General features: G+C 47.2%; 7 protein-coding genes across 7 annotated transcripts; 4 read left to right on the top strand and 3 right to left on the bottom strand.

The window, feature by feature from the left end:
- Window positions 1–320: 320 nt before the first annotated feature.
- Window positions 321–6,050, bottom strand: LOC128724549 (phospholipid-transporting ATPase ABCA3-like). The gene is made up of 8 exons (XM_053818274.1): window positions 5,839–6,050; window positions 5,534–5,735; window positions 5,188–5,469; window positions 4,667–5,054; window positions 3,163–4,603; window positions 2,616–3,105; window positions 1,705–2,554; window positions 321–1,627 (listed from the first exon to the last, which is right to left on the bottom strand). The coding sequence occupies exons 1-8, from the start codon at window positions 6,048–6,050 to the stop codon at window positions 321–323; spliced, it is 5,172 nt and encodes a 1,723-aa protein (XP_053674249.1).
- A 1,399-nt stretch (window positions 6,051–7,449) lies between these two features.
- Window positions 7,450–8,924, top strand: LOC128726357 (venom serine carboxypeptidase). The gene has a single exon (XM_053820161.1). It carries the CDS (start codon window positions 7,497–7,499, stop codon window positions 8,922–8,924), a length of 1,428 nt encoding a protein of 475 aa, XP_053676136.1. The 5' UTR covers window positions 7,450–7,496.
- Window positions 8,925–9,050: 126 nt separating this feature from the next.
- Window positions 9,051–10,574, bottom strand: LOC128724548 (RCC1-like G exchanging factor-like protein). Its single transcript, XM_053818273.1, has 3 exons — window positions 9,707–10,574; window positions 9,465–9,629; window positions 9,051–9,388 (listed from the first exon to the last, which is right to left on the bottom strand). Exons 1-3 carry the CDS (start codon window positions 10,572–10,574, stop codon window positions 9,051–9,053), a joined length of 1,371 nt encoding a protein of 456 aa, XP_053674248.1.
- Window positions 10,575–10,733: 159 nt separating this feature from the next.
- On the top strand, window positions 10,734–12,317 carry LOC128726358 (uncharacterized). Its single transcript, XM_053820162.1, has 3 exons — window positions 10,734–10,826; window positions 10,894–10,989; window positions 11,832–12,317. The coding sequence occupies exons 1-3, from the start codon at window positions 10,812–10,814 to the stop codon at window positions 12,258–12,260; spliced, it is 540 nt and encodes a 179-aa protein (XP_053676137.1). The 5' UTR covers window positions 10,734–10,811; the 3' UTR covers window positions 12,261–12,317.
- A 242-nt stretch (window positions 12,318–12,559) lies between these two features.
- On the top strand, window positions 12,560–16,456 carry LOC128723346 (HEAT repeat-containing protein 6). Its single transcript, XM_053817075.1, has 6 exons — window positions 12,560–12,955; window positions 13,011–13,659; window positions 13,737–14,466; window positions 14,566–14,972; window positions 15,039–15,202; window positions 15,294–16,456. Exons 1-6 carry the CDS (start codon window positions 12,560–12,562, stop codon window positions 16,380–16,382), a joined length of 3,435 nt encoding a protein of 1,144 aa, XP_053673050.1. The 3' UTR covers window positions 16,383–16,456.
- A 42-nt stretch (window positions 16,457–16,498) lies between these two features.
- Window positions 16,499–18,109, bottom strand: LOC128724547 (uncharacterized). Its single transcript, XM_053818272.1, has one exon. It carries the CDS (start codon window positions 18,107–18,109, stop codon window positions 16,499–16,501), a length of 1,611 nt encoding a protein of 536 aa, XP_053674247.1.
- A 631-nt stretch (window positions 18,110–18,740) lies between these two features.
- Window positions 18,741–21,268, top strand: LOC128723597 (ATP-dependent RNA helicase DDX54). Its single transcript, XM_053817353.1, has 2 exons — window positions 18,741–19,640; window positions 19,708–21,268. The coding sequence occupies exons 1-2, from the start codon at window positions 18,741–18,743 to the stop codon at window positions 21,256–21,258; spliced, it is 2,451 nt and encodes an 816-aa protein (XP_053673328.1). The 3' UTR covers window positions 21,259–21,268.
- Window positions 21,269–21,571: the final 303 nt, after the last annotated feature.

Raw genomic sequence — 21,571 nt, 5'->3', positions numbered from 1 at the left:
AAAAGAAACGGATTATGCCCCACATGCGGAAGCAAATACAAGAAAATTTCCATAAAATTGCGCTCGTAAAGTGTATTTCTCATTAACAATTTCGTTTAATTAACATTTTTTTTATTTGCATCGGTTAAAATACGGAAATACTAGGCGGTAATTAAGATTTATGAATCACAATCGTGTTGACCGTCCCTGTACCACAGTTTTCATATGCGCAGCTGCCTTCCACAACTGGTGTTGACGATCGTAGAAAGAAAGAGAGATAGACTAGAGCGTGAAATTATTCAGATTCGTGTAAGGCTTGCGGCAATTTTGAGATTCTGTTCCTACGGTTCGTTGCATGCTTGCTGATTGGCAGTCAGAGCCAGAAACACCTGCTCGAGAGTCGTTTGTCCAAGTGCGTAATCTTCGAGTTGCAACTGCTCCCGTGCTCGTTCGAGAGTACCAAACATCTCCGACCAACGACGCCCGGTGTCCTGGATGTGATAGGTGAGGTAGTTTTGATATTCTTCCTTCAGAACAGCGCCACCAACAATGGTGGTGGCTGGAAATGTCGCCTGCATGAATGATTTTATCGTTTGCTTGCTCCTTTCAGATTCATCCTTCGAGCCATCGCCAGCTAGCTTCAGTTTTATCGTAAGGAAATATCCGTGTGAAAATTTGTTCTTCAAGTGCTGCACCGAACCGAGGCACCGGAACGTGCCGTTCACCATAATTGCTAGGCGAGTGCAGAGAGCTTCACATTCCTCCATACTGTGTGAAGTAAGGACGAGGGCGGTTCGACCCTCCGCTCGCACGCGGTACATGACGTTCCAGAAATGGCGCTTCGCACTTGGATCCATGCCGGTGGTGGGCTCGTCTAGATAAACCACTGCCGGATCACCGATCAGCGCGAGCGCAGTACTCAATTTCCGGCGAGTTCCACCGCTGTACGCTTGAATGCGTTTGTCCAAGTGACACTTAAAGTGTAGATCCACGGCCAACCTTTCCACCAGTGATTCGATCGACCGGCTGGGGATGCCCCGTAAACGAGCAAAAATACGCAACGTTTCCCGACCGCTGAGATCCTCGAGCAGGGCATCGAACTGCGGACAATAACCGATCTTCCGGTACACTGAAGGCAGCTGCGTGCGTAGATGGTAGCTAGTGACCCACGCGTCTCCGGATGTTATGCGACGATCACCAGTTAACATTCGGAAGGTAGACGTTTTTCCGGCACCGTTAACTCCGAGTAATCCGAAACATTCTCGCTCACCGACCGCAAATGTAAGCCGATCGACTGCTGGTGGAGCTGCGTTTCCGTATCTTTTCGATAGATTCCGCACCATTAGCAGGGCACGTCCTGACGTTTTCTGGTGCTCCAGGCTCTCGTAGAATTGTTCTACTCGGTCGCGTTCATCGTTGATGTCCGTATCTTCCCTGACGGTGGTAGAGTTCGCTAGATGATCGCATGTTGCCGTTGTTCTACGGTGTCGGCTAGACCACCAGGTGCTTAATTGCGTCGGCAATTTTATTCCAGAAAGAACACGGTACTCTTTGAGAAGCAGCACCGTAAATGAGAGTATGGCCACACCGAGCAGGTAAGCCAAATTGCGGTTTATTCCTCGTGCGTTAAAGGAAAATATTTCCACATCTATCGGTGAAAGAAGCGAGACGTTAGTATTGCCGTATTCGAACGTTATAAAAGCTTCCTAGAGACAGTTAACTTACCACAGCAAAGTTCTTCAAATTTGCACGCCAATTGAGGCGTACAAAATGGCATCGCGTCACAGTACGCATCGCAAATTTGACGTGTGGTTTCCATCACATTAATATTGTTCAGGCTGTGGCTAAGGGCAAAAAGCGGGAAAACCATGTAAACCCACTCCATCGTTTCCGCCACGTGCCGAAGATCAAAGTCCTTCACCTTGAGCAAAAACACCGCCGTGAACATGACCGTTCCAGTGAAGATGTTAAAAATCAACATTTTAATAAAACCGGTGGACGGCACGTCAAAGCAGTACGCCCCGACGTAGGTGAACGGGATGACGGCTAACCCGAAGCAGAGGAACACAATCGCCACGCGTCCCAATTCCTCCGGCGTGGACCAACCTTCCTCGCGAAAGCCGGCCAACGTTCCAATGTACAGACCCATCGCCACGCAATACACGGCAAAGTCCCACAAAAAGGATACGCCCCAAAACGTGACCGCATCGACGCCGCTCACGAATTGCAACAGTTTCGAGCCGGATGCTCGCTCGCGGACGTAATACAGGATGTACAGCGCGCCAACGAAGGCCATGGCAAAGCCAGTGTTGAAGGCAAGCTGGAAACCTAGATTGCTTCCCGATTGTGTGCGCAAAAATCGAACATGTGTGCTGTAAGGAAGCGGTTTGTTCGTCACAGTGAGGCTGCAGTTTGAGCAAACCGTACGCGTAAGTGCGTTGTAAAGCACGCTAAGGGAAAGTGGCGCCGTGTGGTAGGCCTTGTTGTTGAACCAGGCAGTAAAATTCCGTTTAGTCTCATCGAAGGTGGCTCCAATCATGAAGGTATTATCCACGACGCGAATGTTTTCCACCGCCTGTTGGGAGAACGAACGGATGATTAATGCATGTAGCTTTCATGGAGCGCCTCCACGTTACCTTTTCAAGGATAAATTCAGTGAAATTTCGCTCCGTCACTATGAACTTGTGTGAACCGGTTCCCGGGGCGTTATCGATCGACTTTTCATAGGCGGCCACAAGCGACGAGTTTCGAGGATTTGCGGACACGACTGTACTGGTGCGCTCGTAGCTTTTGATCGTGATTTCTAGCGGCGGCAGGACGACGTTGTTCGGGAAGAAACGAACGATCGCAATAACCAGCAGGACGAACAGCATTGGCAGTAACACCTGCAGCAGCGATATCTTCCACGTGCGCATGAAGGTTAGACATTTCTTGCTGAACATTGCTTGAACTTGGCTGCGAATCAGCTGCCAACCGGTTAGCAGTTCGTACGTTTCGGTTATCGTTATTGGAGGTGGATCTGAGCGAACGTGTGTTCCGTTTTGCAGGTGCTTCTTGTGGATTTCCATCGATCCGTCATTTACGCTGGGCTGCAGCTCATCCTTTTCAGTATCTTCGTTTGCCAAACTATGGAAAAATATGGATGAAATTGGCGTGCATAAGAACGTGTGTCTTATAACTCACCGCATGAAGACTTCCTCCAATGTGGAAAAAGCAATGCCGTAACTGGAAATACCACAACGTTCGATGCTACGTTCTAGTTCTTCCAATGCCGGCTGAAACATAGCTCGATGATGCTCGTGCAGTCGAATGCATAACTCCGTTTCGACATCCGACTCGATCGCTACATCCGGCAAGTACTGCCGCAATAGCTCCGTAATAACATCCGGCTGACAAGTCGGTCTCTTCACACACACCAGCCGATACCCGGTCCCAAAGCGTTTCTTCAGAAAGAATGGTGTCCCGACTGCTCGCAGTTCACCATCGCATAGGACCGCGATGCGATCACCTAACACATCCGCTTCGTCCATAAAGTGCGTGGAAAGCACAATCGTACGGTTGCTTTTTTCTTGCTGCAACAAATCCCACACCATCCGTCTAGCACTCGGATCCATGCCGGATGTTGGTTCGTCACAGAAAACGACCTGCGATCCACCGCAAAGTGCGATGGCCAGCGAAAGCTTACGCTTCATGCCCCCGGACAACGTGTGTGACTGCGCGTGTCGTTTCGGGTCGAGTTCTAGTGCGCGCACATACCGGTCAATTTCCACCTCGATGTGGTCCTCCTGCTGAATACCTTTCAGTTTGGCGAAGAACCGTATGTGTTCCGCCACGGTAAGCTCGTTGAACAGCACGTTGTGCTGCGGACAGAACCCGAGAGTATTGCGTAGCTGGTTTACCGCCTTACTGCCAATCTGGTGGCCCTCGATGGTCGCGTAACCGGTCGTCGGTGGATACAGCCCCGTCAGTATGCCCATCGTGGTTGTCTTTCCTGCCCCGTTGTGGCCCAGCAGCACCGTTATTTGGTCGCGGAAAAAGTTAGCTGTGAGTCCTTTAAGCGCCGCAGTGGACAGGGATTGACCATTGTACGCTTTCGTGAGTCCAACCATGCTGATACCGACCGGTTTATCGGTGGGTTCCTCCTCACGGTTTGCCTGGTATTTGCCGCTTGGTCTGAGTCTTTCTCTTTCGATCGGTTCCTCGGTAAGAACGGTTCTCGAGGCGTGTGATGGTGCACAAGAGAAAACCTCCTCCATCCAGAAGCTCGCAGTGCAGATGAAATTCCATTTCCGGGGCACACCAAACTGCCCGGGCGCTATCTGTTCGACGTACAGTGCGATGGCGAGATAAAGCGCGGCATCGACCAGCAACATTGCGAACACGTGTCCCATCGTCAGTTGATCATCGACGGTGACGGGAGCAAGGATGTTATCCCACTGCAACCCAATTGATGTTCCTTCGTGTTTCATAAACAGCATCACTCCGTATCCCATTGCGGTATTGCTCCACAGGCTGGAAGCGAGCTTTGCGCCCAACGACATCCGGTCGTAATTTCCAAATGTCAGTTGGAACGGCGTGAGTGAGTAGAACCACACGATTCCCGCGATACCGGAAGCAATGTTTGCTACAAAAAATAATCAGTACAGGATGAAAATGTTTAGCTAAGAAGTGTCCGCAGAATTCTTACCTTTAGAAAAGAAGGTACTAATCATGAAGCACAGCATGATCGTCGTTATGCCATACACGAAGAGAAACAACCAGATCAAAAAGCGGTTGGAGAACGGAAAAATGGCCACTTTCGTGTTGGTGGTAAGATTGCAGCTCAGCAGGATCGTGATCAGTGTGATGGAGATGGTCAGAAGCGTAAGAGTGCGCATGAACCAGGCCACCCAGTGTATCCACCCGTCGAGGCCCATCACCTTCATCGATTCCTTCAGCTGCATTTCTTTTTCCAGCGTTATAAACTTAACGGTATTGATACACGAATAGAAAAAAGCAACCATGATGATTGACGGAAAGAGATTTTCTAATCCCCGCAGGAGCGGATCGTCGTAAAAGGGCGGATATGGAAAGCGCTGTCGATAAAAGAAAAACGGAAGTAAGAAAATTAGTGGAAATTGATGACCATGTGAAACAAAACACGTGATTACTTGGTAAGTCTAAAGCCTGACGGAATTTTGCAAGTATTTCTGCTAATTTTACACGTACCTTTAGCTCAACATGCGGCAAGGAATCGTTTCGACCAGTGCGCATTTGCAGCACCGCACGGCTGAGTGCGTTCTGAACGGATAGGAACCCTTCAGAGTAATAGTTCGCCGGAAAACCACCATCGCTATCGTTCACATTGCGCGCACCATACACCTGAAATTGTGGGAAGATCAAGAACGTGCGCCAGTTGGCCCAAAACTGTGCCCCCGGTAACCGAGTCGTGCGCATTTCGCTCGGGAACCGAACGGCCACATTGATCCTGTCCGGAAGGTTCGTTATATTCTGCAACAGAGCAATCGAGGTCAGTACTAATTGGGTTTTTTTTACATCCGCAGGTGTCCCTTACCTTAAGCTCGTCATCGAACTCCAACCCGGCGAGGTAATTATGCGTCACGAGTTCCTTGTACATGATGCCGCTGTCGTTGTATCCCTGGTGCAGAACATCGGTACCGAGCATACGAGCAGCTATACCAACAATTCGCCCCAGCACGTCATTTCGCGGTGAGTAGGCAATTTTTAAGCTGATCGGATGGTTGGTGACCATCTCTCTTTTTTTGTGGGGTGTTAAGCACGGGGGTTGAAAACAAAATAACAGTTGAAACCTCGCGATTCATATTCCCTGGATCCTTGCTGGTTCCCCGTTTAATTTACCGTATCATGGCCAAACTCTGTACATTGAGGCCGTTGAAGGTCGTCGGTTCGCTGTAGACTGTAGGCGTTACGAGACCGCGCACCAGTATGAGCAGCGAACAGGCCAACACCGGGATGGTGATTTCGAATGTGGTCTGCACGTAGTGGCGTTTCTGGATGATCCAATTTTTCCACAACAGCAGCACCAATTTGTGCCAGCTCGTAGTAGCCATGTTTGTTGGAGAGAGTAGACGGGTTGAGTTTTCGAATTTTGATGAGGTATGTTCTGCGTAACACAGCCGCATAAAGCCGGCACTGATTGAGAGTGTAAGCGGTTGTTTGCTTTAAGGCACACTAGAGATTGCCGCGGTTAATGGTTAAACGATTTCGAATGGCGTCACTCGGCTCCCATTGCCCCGTGTGTGTGTGTGAGCTTTTTTTGTTGTTTTCTTTAGTTTCTCCACTGCAGTACCTAATTATGGTGCCAAGTACACAGAAAAGTCCCTTAAGTACAAACCGGTCCACAGTGGAGAACTTGCCCTGGTGTGGAGGGACACTCGAAACGGCACAATCTCACGCTACGACGGCACACCGAGATGCTACTTCATGGTTACGTCAATATGGTGCTTAGAATATCGAACAGAAGCAAAGCAATATCTAACGTACCGCCCGTTGCCGGGTGAATCATCATGTTTGGTTGCGAAATAGTGGTTGCTGTCAAAAAATATGCGCTGCCTCCCCCATCAGCTCAGGCCGCAATTTTTCACGCCGCACGCGCACACCGTGTCTCGTGGATGTGCGGTAGTACCACACACCACAAAGCACATGTAGCTGTGTTCGTTCGTGGGAAACATGCTGTTTTCCCGGCAATGTTGCTCGTTGGTGGGTGGCCTCGGCTGGGGCACCATGCTGGGGAGTAGCATGCTAGAGGTGGGGCTCGAAGTACCACGTGGTGTGTGTACGTAGTGGTGTAGCCGGGTTGCTTTGTTTTGTATCGGGATTTGTTTACAACCGGGCGCTATCGCGGATTCGCTTTGAGGGGTCGCTTATGCACTTTAGCGATAAGCGAACGATGACCGGTAAAGATGCCGGTTTGTGAAGAAATTGCGGAAGTGAGTGACACAGGTGATATCTGATATGATGGATAAGATAATATGTGATATCTATGCTATTCTTCGTTCGGACATATCAATCAATTCGGTTTTGATGTATATATTTTGCTTCACCACTTCATCATACCATTTTTCAAATGGTAAAATAAGACACCCCAGACGGTGACCTTAAATGAGCATTTCACTTAATTTGCAAGTGTTTTTACTCGGTTGAATAAATTAAATATTCATCATCTGTTGCTGCTGCTGCTGTTGCTTGACACAATTAAAAATATATTAAGCTATTTTAACAAATTGCCTTATCGATTGTCGATAAGCTCTTTAATCCAGATCCGTCTAACTATTGACAGGAATGGGTCATTATTTCTTCTTCTTCACGCGATGATTGACACAATCACAATAGTTCGTAAGGGCAGGGGGTCAGCGGGAGGTCCGACCCAAGCGTCTGGAGCATTCGACGCTTTACATGTCAGTAGAGAACCTGCAGTCAGTCTTCTTCGTTCGTTGGTAGGTGGCGCGTGATTAATTCAATTACTCCGTACTCATTCGGGAAAAAAAGGAACGGCCATGTTGGCCATATTGTGCACTTCGTTGCTGCTTGTGGCATGGAATCCAGCTGGAAGCGAAGCAAAACGTTCGTTTATCAATCCGTACCCACAATTTAAGGCCCTGCCACTCTCCCCACAAGAGGATGTTGGCGAACCGCTCTTTCTGACGCCGTTTATCGCCAACAAATCCGTGGACGCTGGACGCCAGGCTGCCCGAGTCAACCACTCCGCCATTCCGTCCGACATTGAGAGCTATTCGGGCTACCTGACAGTGGACGCCGCCACCAATTCGAATCTCTTTTTCTGGTATTTCCCGGCCAAACTAAACCCGGACGCTCCGGTGGTGCTATGGCTACAGGGCGGTCCGGGAGCATCGTCCCTTTACGGGTTGTTTACCGAAAACGGCCCATTTTCCGTGCGCAGTGACATGAAGCTGCAACCGCGCAAATACAGCTGGCACCTGAATCATCATCTCCTGTACATCGATAACCCCGTCGGAACTGGGTTCAGCTTCACCGATAAGGACGAGGGCTACTCGACCAACGAAACGCACGTCGGGGCAAACCTGTACAATGCCCTGCAGCAGTTTTTCACCCTGTTCCCGGATCTGCAGAAGCAGCCATTCTTCGTAACTGGCGAATCGTACGGCGGAAAGTACGTCCCGGCCGTGGCGCACACGATCCACAGAAACAATGGGAATGCGAAGGTGAAGCTGAACCTGCAAGGAATCGCGATCGGCAACGGGCTCTGTGATCCCTATCACCAGCTGGTGTACGGTGACTACCTGTATCAGTTGGGGCTGATCGATGGGAAAACGCGCGATCTGTTTCACCAGTACGAGGCGAAGGGCCGCGACTGCATCACCAAGAAGGACTACCAGTGTGCCTTCAATGTGTTCGATGAGCTGATCAATGGCGACCAATACGCTGGTGGATCGCTGTTCAAAAATGTATCCGGCTTCACAACGTACTTTAACTACTTGCAAACAGTGCCGGATCCGGCGGACGACTATATGGGCAAGTTCCTGCAACTGGCGGAAACGCGTCGGGCCATCCACGTGGGCAACAACTCTTTCCACGACTTGGAAGGCGAGAATAAGGTGGAAGAACACCTGAAGCTAGACGTTATGCAGTCGGTCGTCCCATATTTGAATGAGCTGTTGCACTCGTACCGTGTGGTCATTTACAACGGCCAGCTGGATATTATCGTCGCCTATCCGCTCACGATGAACTACGTGACGAAGCTTAGCTTCCCCGCAATGGATGACTACAAGAAGGCTCCTCGCCACATTTGGAGAGTGGACGGGGAAATTGCCGGGTACGCTAAGGAGGCCGGCAATTTGGTCGAAGTTCTGGTGCGCAACGCCGGTCACATGGTGCCGAAAGATCGTCCTAAATGGGCTCTGGATTTATTGCTGCGTGTGACTCATGGCAAAAAATTTGCCTAACCTCTGTCTCTTATTAGACAGAGTCCATACAATAAAACGATCATACATTTTTTTACGTATTTCGCATGTATTTACATCGGTTTAAATAATCAATATGATCATTAATCTCCATAACGATGCATGTTCTCATACAAAAGCCGTACAAAGTGCCACTGTATGGTCGATCCCGCATGCGACCTTATGAACTCGCGCATTGAGGGCTACCTTAAGTGGGAAGAATTGATCGTTTTTGTGGCCAAGTCCTAGACAGGCGTATCGATTATGTCCCCACATGTACAAATCCTGTTGATCGTTTACCGCTGCCGAATGAGTGATTCCGCAAGCGATCGCAACCACTCGTGAGTTTGGATTGAACTCGTTCCGACCGAACAATGCGGAAGAAATTCGAGTAGGAATGGGCCGATGCTGTACCTCCGGCCCTAAGCCAAGTATGCCGTAGCCCCAGCAAAACACGTCGCCTTGATCTAAAGTAAAGAAAACGGAACTACTGAATATGTATTCGAAAGCGAATGTAATTAGTAGTCGAACTGATTTATGTACCATTCAAAATGAGACAATACGAGCCAGCGGCTGCTATGTCGACAATTTTGCCGCATTCCCGTGCGAAAGACAAGTGGCGCGGTGAATTGATTTGTGGACTATCCTGGGAAACGTCCCCAAGTTGACCGTACTCCGAGTTTCCCCATCCAAATAGTTCGCCCTTATCTGTGGAACAATCGTGAAGAATAGGTAGTTTCTAAATTGAACTTGCGTTGATGCGCAGCAGCCTACTGTATGCTTACCATTTATCGCCAGAATCGTATCGCAACTGCTTGAACATTTCACGATCTTTTCACCTTTAATGTCTCCCTCGGCCGGGCCGGGAACATCGATCAATCCATATCTACCCTGGCCTGCTTGTCCATCATCACTCCATCCAAAGGAAAATATCCTTCCCGATTCGGTAAGCAGCAGGCTATGATCCTGGCCACATTCTACGCCCTGCACAGGCTCATCAACGGTGACAGTATTTACCACGGGGTTCGAAAAGTAGTCTTCACCGTGAACGATTCGCCGACCGCATTGCCCATAAGCATTATTACCCAGCGCGAGCACTTTGCCGCTATTAGTTAGTGCTAGAAGGTGAGCTCTCCCGGCGGCCACTTGAACAATGTCTTCCTGGTTCGTCTTAGCGCCGGCAAGATCGATTGGAGCAGGATAGATAACTAACTCGATCGGTTTCTTGTGCGTTCCGGTAGCTTTTTGAAAGCTCAATTGTCCATCGGTGTTAATGCCGGTACCCCATAGTGCTGTGCCTTCGAGAGATTTCACGACGTATATCGTGAATCCGTAGCCCGTTGCTACGTCTGTGACTGAGTGAGCCTCGGCAAAGCTGAGCCTGCTAGGATGCTGAACAAAATCGGTAAATATTTTGGCCTGCTTCTTCACCGACGTCTGTATACCGAGGGCCCCCGTTGCAGCCAGACCCCACACATATACTCGTGTATCGTTGGGCTTGGCCATAGGAAATCGGTTCACTGGCATTTGGGATACATCCTGCCGAAGCACACTTCGCCGTTTTATGGAGGCGTATGAGCGCCCAGCAAATCGTTCACATTCCTTTGAACCCACTCTTCGCCAGAATAGTTGAGTACGACGTAACACATGCATTTCGATAATTAGCTTTGTTTATTTTAAATGGAAAACTCTGAGCACTAGGCAAAATATTTTCGCGCTTCCGCGCGTATCATTTTTAGCTTTTTGTTTTTCTCTTACATAACCTCAAACGAGAGCGCTTTTTGACAGATTACAGTTTTCAGCTTCACTACCAAAACAACACACAGTAGATTCGTTTCCGAGGTTTATTAGATATAAAACTTCGCAAAATATAGTTAAAATTACAAAGACATGGCGCTTCGTATGGTAAAAAAATTGTCTGATACATATGGTGTAGATAGTTACAGAGCACTTTGGTTTGTACTCTTTCTAGGCGGCTCGGCGCTTGCTACTGGATACTATAAGCAGTCGATCGTACAGCAGAACAACAGGATGCTTGAATCGAATGTATGAGCCGGATTATTTAGAGGTAATCGGAGTCCTTCCTGATATACTGCACTAGCCTTATGTCTTTAGGTAATAACGTAACTCGGTTGCGATGTAAGGTGCACAAGTAGGCATCTTGAAACAATTGCACCAAAAAGTTTTCAGTGGTTTCGTGCAAAGCTTCAAGTGCACCCATAGTAATACGATACATGTGGAAGGAATTAAGTATCTCACGCATCACTCTTGCAATGCATGCCTTCGGGATGACGAGCTTCCATGATGTTTGTAATGCTATTACGTCGCGAAGAAACGGTGCAACTCTGTATGAAGTATTAGTGATAGGTCGGGACGATTCAGAAAATAATGAAGCAGATCTTCGCCGTGGTCTTGCGTCATCGGAAACTCTTGATCTAGAATTTGTGCTGCTCCGACTTCGACGATTGTGCCTCGTGCTGGACGACGGTGATTGTGGAAATGCGCTATCCTCTGATGAGGACGATAACCGTGCTCCTTTGCCATCGGAAACCCTTGATCTAGAATCCGTGCTACTCCGGCTTTCGTGACTGTGTCTTGTATCGAATGCTGATGATAATGATGCGTTATCCTCTGAGTTAGAACTATCGGAATAAGTTCGACGAGGTCGTGATTCTATATTTTTGGTCGTCGATTTTTTTCCCTTTTCCGGTTTGCCCTTTTTCCGTGGCATTTTCAAACTTAACGGGAATTTGTTTATAAAACCACTTGAATTCAAAGCGCTAGGAAATACCAACAGACGCTGTTTGACATTTATATTTCATACACTTCACCCAAGTCATCCAAAGCATAATTTTTAGTACAATACCAAAACATTGGCAATTTTAACAATTTGAATATATTTTTTTGCAGTTGCTGAAGCCTAAGTATCCACTTCACGACACGCTCAACTTTACTATTAAAGGCTATGATTATCCACTGCTTGAGAGCTATCAAAAGTTCATTCACAACGTAGCTGATTCTATGGATTTAGAAATTGTGGATGCTTACGCGCATCCACCGCAGAAACTGACTGTACAAAAGTTCAAACCGAATTCCAGTGTTATGGATAGTGAGTACAAGCTAACCGTGTATGAACGCACGGTGCAGGTAGATAAGGTACAAGCTCCACTGTATCCGCTGCTGCTTCGAACACTTCAGGCGGCTCTGCCTGAAGGTGTTTCGTTGAATGTATCGGAACATACGTGGGATCATGAAGAAGCGCGATATGTTCCTGATCGGGATTTGAAAGAACTTAAGCAACAGTTGGACGATATGGGTGGGGCGTCGAAAAAGAAATAGATGTAATACAATGCAGTTCATTTGTAGTGACACATTCTGTCTTCTTTGTTTATTAAAAGAAAGTCTATGAAACCCTCATTTTTGCATAACAACTGTTGTAAATTTAAAAAAAATGTCGCAGCGCCTAAACCATATGTATATGTGTATCTATATAGTTAATGATAATAATTAGTACCGATTTTGTTGTACAGTTGAATAATTGGAAATGTTTAGTTGGTTTGACGTTAGACTGACATTTGGAGAAGAAGCAGAAAATCAAGAGTAGTTTTACAATTGTTTTGGTACACGCTAGCCGCCATATGGAGCTGGAACAGGAATTTCTTCAACTGTCTACAAAATTCCTTTTTCTAAACTGTGGCAGTCAGTTGGCCGATTACCGAAATGAAATCAATACACTGTTGAATGAGCTCAATGGATTGAACTACCGTGCCGCTCGAATCACCGACGTGCGTTCCCCGGTACGGCTGGTGGAATCATTCGTAAACATTCCTCCACACGAGGACACTCTGGTAGTGAAAGCTTGCTTTCTCGTCAAATCACTCGTTATCCGGCAAAAGTTAGTACTTCCAGATGGAGCAGCACGCAGTATGATTGCTTGGTTGCGAAAATGTCTTGAAAGACGATTCTATCAAGTAGCTTCCGAAGTTTTGGGCACGATGCAATTGCTTCTACGGCAGTGTTACGAAATTTCTCCGGTACGATATTTGTACATATAGCCTACATTCTGATGTTACAGTTTTTCTCTTTTAGTTTCTCGATTTTCTAATATCGAACAACGGTATCCTTATCAACGTTCTTGTCGATCCGGATTACAGAAGAATTGAACAAAAGTCACCATCAATAGACAACCTCGAGCATTGCAGCACCAATGAGCTCTATCTTTCGTCGTTGCTTTGCCTGGAATCGATTTTAATACGCTCAGAATCATCCTGTGAGGAGGTTGAGCCATACCTTGTCTTGATGGGCAATGCAGTGCTGGATTTATTATTCAAAGTGCGCGCGGAATCATTCACCGAGCTCACTTTTTACAATTTAGCTACATCTGCAACAAACTGTCTGCGGATTATCGTAACGTTGGACACTACGAACGAATGGACAAATGTCCAACTGGGCCGGTTGATTGGCACAGCCAAGGCCTTTATGATGTACGGGGTGCCTGACGTAGGGAAGCTGCTACCACAACGTATTCCGGTATCACAACAGGGCATTCCTGAACCGGAACATATACCGATCAGTAAGGGAGGAAAAATAGCAAAGGCGCGTAAAACACGTACTCATCCAAAAAATCGGAGAGGAACTGGCACAACGAAAAAAACTGGAGGACGAATGCAAGAGAAGCAAACCAACGAAGGAGATATCAATCGACAGCCGTATTCAGAATTAAGCCTGGTGTTGGATTGTAGGTGCGAATGTTACTAGTCTTTATTCATTGGAAAATAACACGTGTCATTCGCTTTATCTTTTCTCTATCATTAGGGTCTTCAAAAGGACAATCTTTCCAGTCTGGAAGTTATCACACAAGTGATTCGGATTATTCGGAAAACGAGGCAACGTCCTCTCGAGCACAGATTGAAAGACACCGCTCTGCAAAGCTTCGCCATTCGGCATTAGCTCTGATCGGAACCATGGCTCAACACGTTGAGAAACGTCTCCTGTTTGGCTACTGGCACGCACTATTTCCTGATGAGAATCGCTCCGTAGCCACTGTTTCCCTGCTGAACTGCGTACTACGCGACCCATCACCTAAATGTCGCATAGCAGCCATCCAAGCCACATCGTTTCTGCTGTACAAGTCGAAACCGTTCTTGATACAGGCGGAAAACAGCAAGAAACCCCTCGTTTCGTTCACACCGTTTTCTGTGATCCTAGGCAACATGGTTGTGGAAATGTATGCCATGTTGACGCAGGCTATAGCGCTCGAGAGCGATCTGACCGTTCTCACGCAACTGCTGAAAGGACTAACTGTGTTAATTCAGGCGACACCCTTCCATCGTCTGCGAGATGGAATTGCCAGCCGTTTCGTGAGAATCGTACGGCCGCTGGTGCGACACCGGGATCCAACTATCAAAGTGGCTGCGATGATGGTGATGGGTTTTCTGATATCGGTTCCCGATATGACTGAGGAAATTGCAGAACTGATCGGGATCAAAAAATTAGCACAGCCACCCACCGGAAATGAAGCACGGAGCAAGCCAGTCACAAAAGCGTAAGTGCGGTATGCACTATCCGACAAAACCACTATAATTGAAACGGTCGGTTAAGAAGGTGTCGGTAACGATCGGTTTATATGTTTTTATCACTCCAGATTCGACCTGTCGCTAAATCAAGAGGACGAGGAAGAGGAAGAAGCACTTGATTCCGATTCCGAGCAAACACATTTAGTGGATGGATGCGATACCAAAACGCAACAAGCTTCCAGCGGCGATTGCAACGATTCCGAAAGTGATATATCCATGTCGTGGTTGTTTCAAGTGGTTCTAGAGAATTTAGGAGTCAACTGTACTGCCAGTCCTGTGATGCCCGTCCGCATGGAGTGCCTTCAAGTTTTGTGCGCTATGAGCAGCCATTATTCGCTTTTAGCCGATCATCTACCGTCGGTGGCGCAAGCACTAATTAACACATTCGGTGATCCTTTGGCGGAGATAAAGCTGTATGCTGGTCGGCTGTTGGATCTGCTTGGTCACGCTATTCATACTTCATTATTGTTAAAAGGTAAGCCTGGTAGGCAAGAAAACCTGCTTTCGATTAGGTTGTGCTGATATCCTTTTTTCTTACAAGACAAAATCGATGAGGAAAAACTAAAAGTGGCTGTTACCTTTTGGATCACCATCATTCCGACGGTTACGGAGCAGATACAGAACGTTAATCTGGTGGCAAACCTGCGCTCGGTTTATTGCGATGCCCTTGGAAACGTTGGTGTGCACATATACGAGAAATTTCCGGTACATAATTAAGCGTGGATGATTGCCCTATCAGCTGACTGTCGGGCTTTATCGTGAGTTTCTAAATATATGACTTCTTTCTTCCTTACAGCGAGACCGTCAACTAGCGCTGGTTTCCTTATTGACTGGTTGCACTTTCGATGAAGATAGTGCCGTCTCTTCAGCGGCAGCTCGCTCCTTGTCAGTGTATATAATGTTTCCGTCCCTTCGGGACGACGTATGTTACGTGGACAATACGATCGAATCGATCCTAAGGATACTACGCGACCCGAATGCAATGGCACGGATTAAAACCAGCTGGTCGCTCGGAAACGTTACTGATGCACTCATTCTCAACCAACAACACCATGCATCGCAGCAGGAATCGATCGTCGGTGACGATGGTGACATGATGATCAGTGACGAACTGATGCGACGCATTCTGAATGCTGCCCTGGACTCGGCCAACGACAACGATAAAGTGCGCAGCAATGCCGTACGTGTGATAGGTAACGTGCTGCATCTTTTGAAACAAGCGCAGCTCGAACAAGCCGCCTGGAGTGTGCTTTGGCAGGATGCGATCGAACGATTGGTACAAAACATGACAGTCACGAGCACCGTAAATGTGAAGGTAAAATGGAATGCCTGTTACGCGCTCGGGAACATGATGAAAAATGAAGCCTACTTCACGCTCACTACTAGCAGTGCCTCTTGGGAGCGTCGAGTATTCCCCGCTCTATGCGAGACAGTTGTGAATTCACCGAACTTTAAGGTGCGCATCAATGCCGCCCAAGCGCTGTCGGTAGTCGGGCGCCGATCATACTACGGGTCGTTCTTTCAAACAATTTGGGCAACACTGCTGCAAGCATTGGAACAATCGGACAATTTAGTGGATTACAATGAGTACAAGCGTCGCGATTCGCTGCAGGAGCAACTGTGTCTATCGTTAGCACACCTCCTGCGCCTGGCAGCAAGGGAGGATGTACCGCTGATGGCAGCCCCTCTGCTTCCATTGTATGACGCGGTCCGCGGAAATTGGGTACGAGTAATCAGTCGAATTTTGCCGGAGAAAAGCGCTGCCATGCTGGAGTCTCACCGCGTACTGCTTGATCTACGAAAGAGTAAGGTTGAAAACGAACAGACTCAGGCATCCTGTTGGGACCTTTTGCTTGATTGTTTTAAGGATTCGTACGTTGGGTAGAGAGAACTCAACCATTATTCTATGGAGATGGTTATTATTTATTAAAGATGGCTTAATACGACTGTGACAATGATTTTAAGCATACCTTATATGTTACGGTTTTTAGACAAATTACGTTACTCCCGAGTCGCTAGATCGTCGGAACGATGCGGCAAATCATCATTTTCATCCGTCGAATGAATGGCTTTCATCAGTTTCGCACACGTCTGGTAGAGCAGAGGCTCTCCGTCCATCGTTTCACGTAGCTCACGACAGAGCCGCTCAAATGATGACTCCTTGAGCTGCCCCGCCTGGATAGCGGCACGGATGATTTTCTCGTTGATTGGTGCGACCAGATAAAAGATTATCTCTCGCACTTCTTCACAAGCTGTTTCTAGGTCGAAGACACCACGATCGTCAGCAGCATCGTGCACCGGGGATTGATCTTCCTGTGTTGGATGGTCCATGGCTTCCGCCAGAAGATCGTAAATGCGCACCACGTTGATGAACGTATCAGGCCGAAAGTGGTACATAATACCGCTGAAAATTTTGTTGATCGCCACGAAGATCGTGACATGGTTTCTGGTCACCGGAAGGAGCACGTTTTTGCGTACGAACGACGAAAGGACCCGTTGAACGCATTGATCGACCTCGTTAACGTAGGTTTCATAAAGCTCGTTCGCGTTCACCATGAAGTGCTCGTGAATCTCTAGGAAGCGACGCATAGTTCTAATGTCCTTCAGCGTAAGTGTATCTTCATCGAAATCGTCACCACTTGAAATATCCATTGCATCCTTCGCAGGCATCGGATAGAGTTGCCAGAAAGCCTCAAAAAGTCCTTCCATTAGGCAACTTTTGGCAAACAGACGATAAAACTCGTTCAATTGTTCGTAATTTACTTCTGCCTCGGTAAAGCGGTTTATCATGGCGTTAACCGTTTCGACCGTGTGCTGTAATAACTCTCGACTAGTACTGGTAGCAAGGATGAGAGCGATTTTCTCCGTTAGATTGTCCACTTGCTTTATGACGCCAAACCAGTGGTACCGCTCATCATCAGACCGGTCGAAAAGGGTCGTGAAAGTGCGCATTAATTGAACCAGTGCTAATGCGTCGGTGATAGCTAGAAAATCGCAAAGTTCCACAAGGATATTATTTTTCTCTTTCAGCAAATCGTGCATCTCTTCGACACAGCACATGTTTCCGAAGATGCCAAAAAGGATTTCGATCAACCGGTCGTCTTTCGAGTTGGCGGCCAAAGCTAGGAAGAGCTCGGTAACGTCTTGTTGCAGAAGAAACCGCACAACATCAGGCTCTATGGTCATGTCCCATAAATTGCAGAGATCATGCTCAAATTCTTCGTCGTCCTTGAGCAACTTGTTTTCTTGCTTCGATAGCTTCAAGATGGTCGACAGTACAAAGCGCTCGGAGTACATCGTTTCACCGATTCTATCTCCCTTCAGAGTTTGTAATCGTTGTTGGAGCTTTTCTTCATCCTCGTCTTCGTCCTGTTCATTGGCCGGTTTTTCGTTTGATTCATCGACGGTCTGATGAACAGATTCGCGTTGTCCTGAAGAGATATCCTCACTGCGTTCAGGTTGTTTGGATTCGTCTACCGGTTCCTTGGCTTCATCTGTTTCCGGTAAGCTTTCTGTGCTTTGTGTTGTTCTTTTCTCTTGTACGTTTTCCGGTGAGTCAGTGGAATTGATAATGTTGTCCGTCGCAACTGTCGATACACTTGTACTTTCCATGATTTTTAGCGTCGGCCAAATTAACGATGGGTGTTTAGCTTGACAGATGTTGTTTATTTTTGTACGCTTGTAGTGTCACGGTTGTTTTGCGGCAGCAACATCTTTTTGATGTAAGGAAATGTCAGGAAATCCATCATCGTCGCGGTATGTGGTAGAAGAGGTGAAACAGGTTAAATTGGCGGGTTGCGTTAATGGGATTGGCAGGATGTGGTAAGAGAGAAAAGTGATGAAATCATATGTTGTCAACAGACGCGCGGGTGCATCAAAACAAACCGATGGCTCCTTCAAACATCTCCATAAGGGCATTAGCGGCAGGATAACAAAGAAAACAATACAGCATGTCATGTAAATAGTTTAGGACTGTAGGTGAAGAAAATCCATCCCCAAACCATTTTGCCGATATTTGGAAGTGTTATTAGTTAATGAAACAGGGATTAATATACATACCGCCTCAAAGTAAAAACGGTTTTTGGAAGATGCACTGAAATTTAGCACAATTATTATGTTGCTTTAGTACTCAGTGACAGCTCGTGAAACAAACGTAAGTTTAGTTAACTGAATGAAAACAACGGCAGCTAACCGCGTGTTTCCGTGAACTTCGTTGGTTAAAATTACCCATAATACGGGGAAAATGAGTGTAATGGCACTGGACGAAGTGCCAGGCTTTTCGATCCACAAAGCTGAAGTTGATTACGATGATGAAGCGGAAGGATCATCTGGAAAAAAGGGCAAAAAGAAGTCCGGCGGCTTCCAAGCTATGGGGCTAAGCGCACCGGTGCTGAAGGGCATTCTTAAGATGGGCTATAAGGTACCCACGCCAATTCAGCGGAAAACTATTCCCATCATCATGGACGGTCGTGATGTAGTGGCCATGGCCAAGACAGGCTCCGGTAAAACCGGTTGTTTTCTTATTCCTTTGCTTGAACGGTTAAAACAACGTGAAGCAAAAGCGGGCGGAGGCGCCCGCGCTCTGGTTCTCTCACCAACACGCGAACTTGCTATTCAGACGTTCAAGTTTGTCAAACAACTGGGACGATTCTTGGACCTCAAGACGATTCTGGTGCTCGGAGGTGATTCAATGGATTCACAGTTTGCGGCAGTCCACACACTCCCAGACATCATCGTAGCCACTCCGGGCCGCTTCTTACATCTGTGTGTCGAAATGGATTTAAAGTTAAACTCAGTGCAATACTGCGTTCTGGATGAAGCTGATCGGCTGTTTGAAATGGGGTTCGGCGAGCAGCTGACAGAAACCATAAAGCGCCTTCCGGAAGCCCGTCAAATGGTCCTGTTTAGTGCAACGTTACCGAAGTTGATGGTCGATTTTGCGTCGGCCGGACTTTGCCAGCCAGTGCTGATACGCTTAGATGTGGAGTCGAAAATACCCGATATGCTGGATTTGAAGTACATTTATTGTAGACCAGCGGAACGCTACGCCACACTATTAGTGTTGTTGCGGGACGTCATTCCAACTACGGCCCAAACGGTTATTTTTGCTGGTACTCAACACCACGTGGAGCTTATATCCCTGGTAAGTAGCACACGATATTGGTAAAAATTTCACGCATTTGGTACACGTTTGTGCTTTTTTTTTGTAGATGCTTACGAAGGCGGGAATTCCCAACAGTCATGTGTATTCTGGGCTGGACGCTTCCGCTCGTAAGATAAACACGGCAAAGTTTACCCATCGCAAGGTTAACGTACTCGTTGTAACGGATATAGCGGCTCGTGGTCTCGATATCCCTACACTAGACTTTGTAGTAAATCTGCACTTCCCTGGCAAGCCGAAATTGTTCATCCACCGTGTTGGAAGATGTGCTCGTGCCGGTCGCAGTGGAACCGCTTATTCTATCTTCTCAAACGACGACATAGCGCATTTGATCGACTTGCATATGTTTCTCAATAGACCGCTTGATACGACCGACAAACGTAATGTTGGAATCGTACCACCTGACACACAGGAAACGGAACATCAGCTTGTACAGGAGTACGTTCAACATATCGATCTGGCCACGGCATACCGCGTAAGCAACAATGCTTACAAACAATATATCGTGACCCGACCAGCTGCCTCAGCAGCATCCAACAAACGAGCGAAGCAGTTTAAGCAGGACGAATTAGGAGTGTTGGAGGATTTCTTGCAAGAAAACAACGTGGAGAACCAAAATATGAAGGGAAAGAAATGGAAAAAGGGAAAACTGTTTGCATCGAAGACTAAGAAACAAACCACAACCAATGCGGAGACTGTGAAAGAAGAGAAGAAACAACAATCTGGAAAAACAAATGCATCTGACGTGGACCCGGACGCGTTTAGGAATGATTTTCTAGCACGTATGAAAAATTACCGTCCAAATGCAACCATATTTGAGCTAAACCCGAAACCTAACGCCCGCGAGTTGCTTGCGATGACGCAGAAACGTGAACAGGACGGAGGAAAAATCGAAAAACACAAACGCAAACTCGCCGAAATGGAGGCGGAAGAGCAAATGAAACAAAAAAGTAATGCTGCAATAGCAGATGCCGTTGATGCTGCCGAGACTGTCGGCGGAAAGAAACGCCTTAAGCCAAGTTCCTCTCGTGATGAGGAACACTTTATTGCTTACGAAGCGAAGGATGCGGTCGAAGAGGATGGTTATGCGATTGATAACTTTGCGCGACAGGCCAACACGGCCGAATTGAGCGTGATCAGCGATACGGCTGACGGCCAGCGAATGAACCGGCAACTGCAGAAATGGGATCGCAAGAAGAAGAAGATGGTAAACGTAGAGAATCCAAAAGCGGGAAAGATCCGTACTGAGCACGGCGTCTGGATTGCTGCCTCGTACAAGACAGGTCGCTACGACAAGTGGAAGGATCGCACAAAGATGGACGAGAAGCTTATGGCCGAGCAGGCACAGCAATCGGATGATGAAGAGGCAACACCATCTGTTCCAATTCTGCAGAAGCACTATCCTACCACCCACTGGGGTCGTCATAACGCTAAGGCCGATTTGCGTAAATTGCGCGATGCGGATCTGAAAACGCCTGAACAGATCGTCAAGGCCCGAATGCAGAAAGAAACGAAACAGGCACGTGAAAAGGCGGCACGGTTGAAGAACATTCAGCGCAAAAAGCGAGCTCTGTCACGACGTAAGGGTAAAGGCAAATAAGTGCCGAATGAAGTGATGTAAGTATGGTTAAATATCCTCAAAAACCAAGTAACTAAACAAAAATCAAAAACGATTTGTCATGCGTATTGTTTTAAATATTTTGGTGACATAAAAGATTCTATTTAGTTGTAAATAGGGAATCGATCGGAAAGTTCTTGCTTGTTTGATATAGTTGTACCTTGTATAGAGCATTATACGATGTATCACATATTACTTCTTACTCATGTAACAAAGCTTACTAAAGTTCTCCGCCAACGCCGACTAGCTAACGTTTTCCTCTTAAGACAACTATTTTTAGACGATATACTCATGA

This window comes from Anopheles nili, chromosome 3 (assembly GCF_943737925.1).
Source record: "Anopheles nili chromosome 3, idAnoNiliSN_F5_01, whole genome shotgun sequence".
Lineage (NCBI taxonomy): Eukaryota > Metazoa > Arthropoda > Insecta > Diptera > Culicidae > Anopheles > Anopheles nili.
This window is presented reverse-complemented; position numbering and strand designations above follow the sequence as displayed.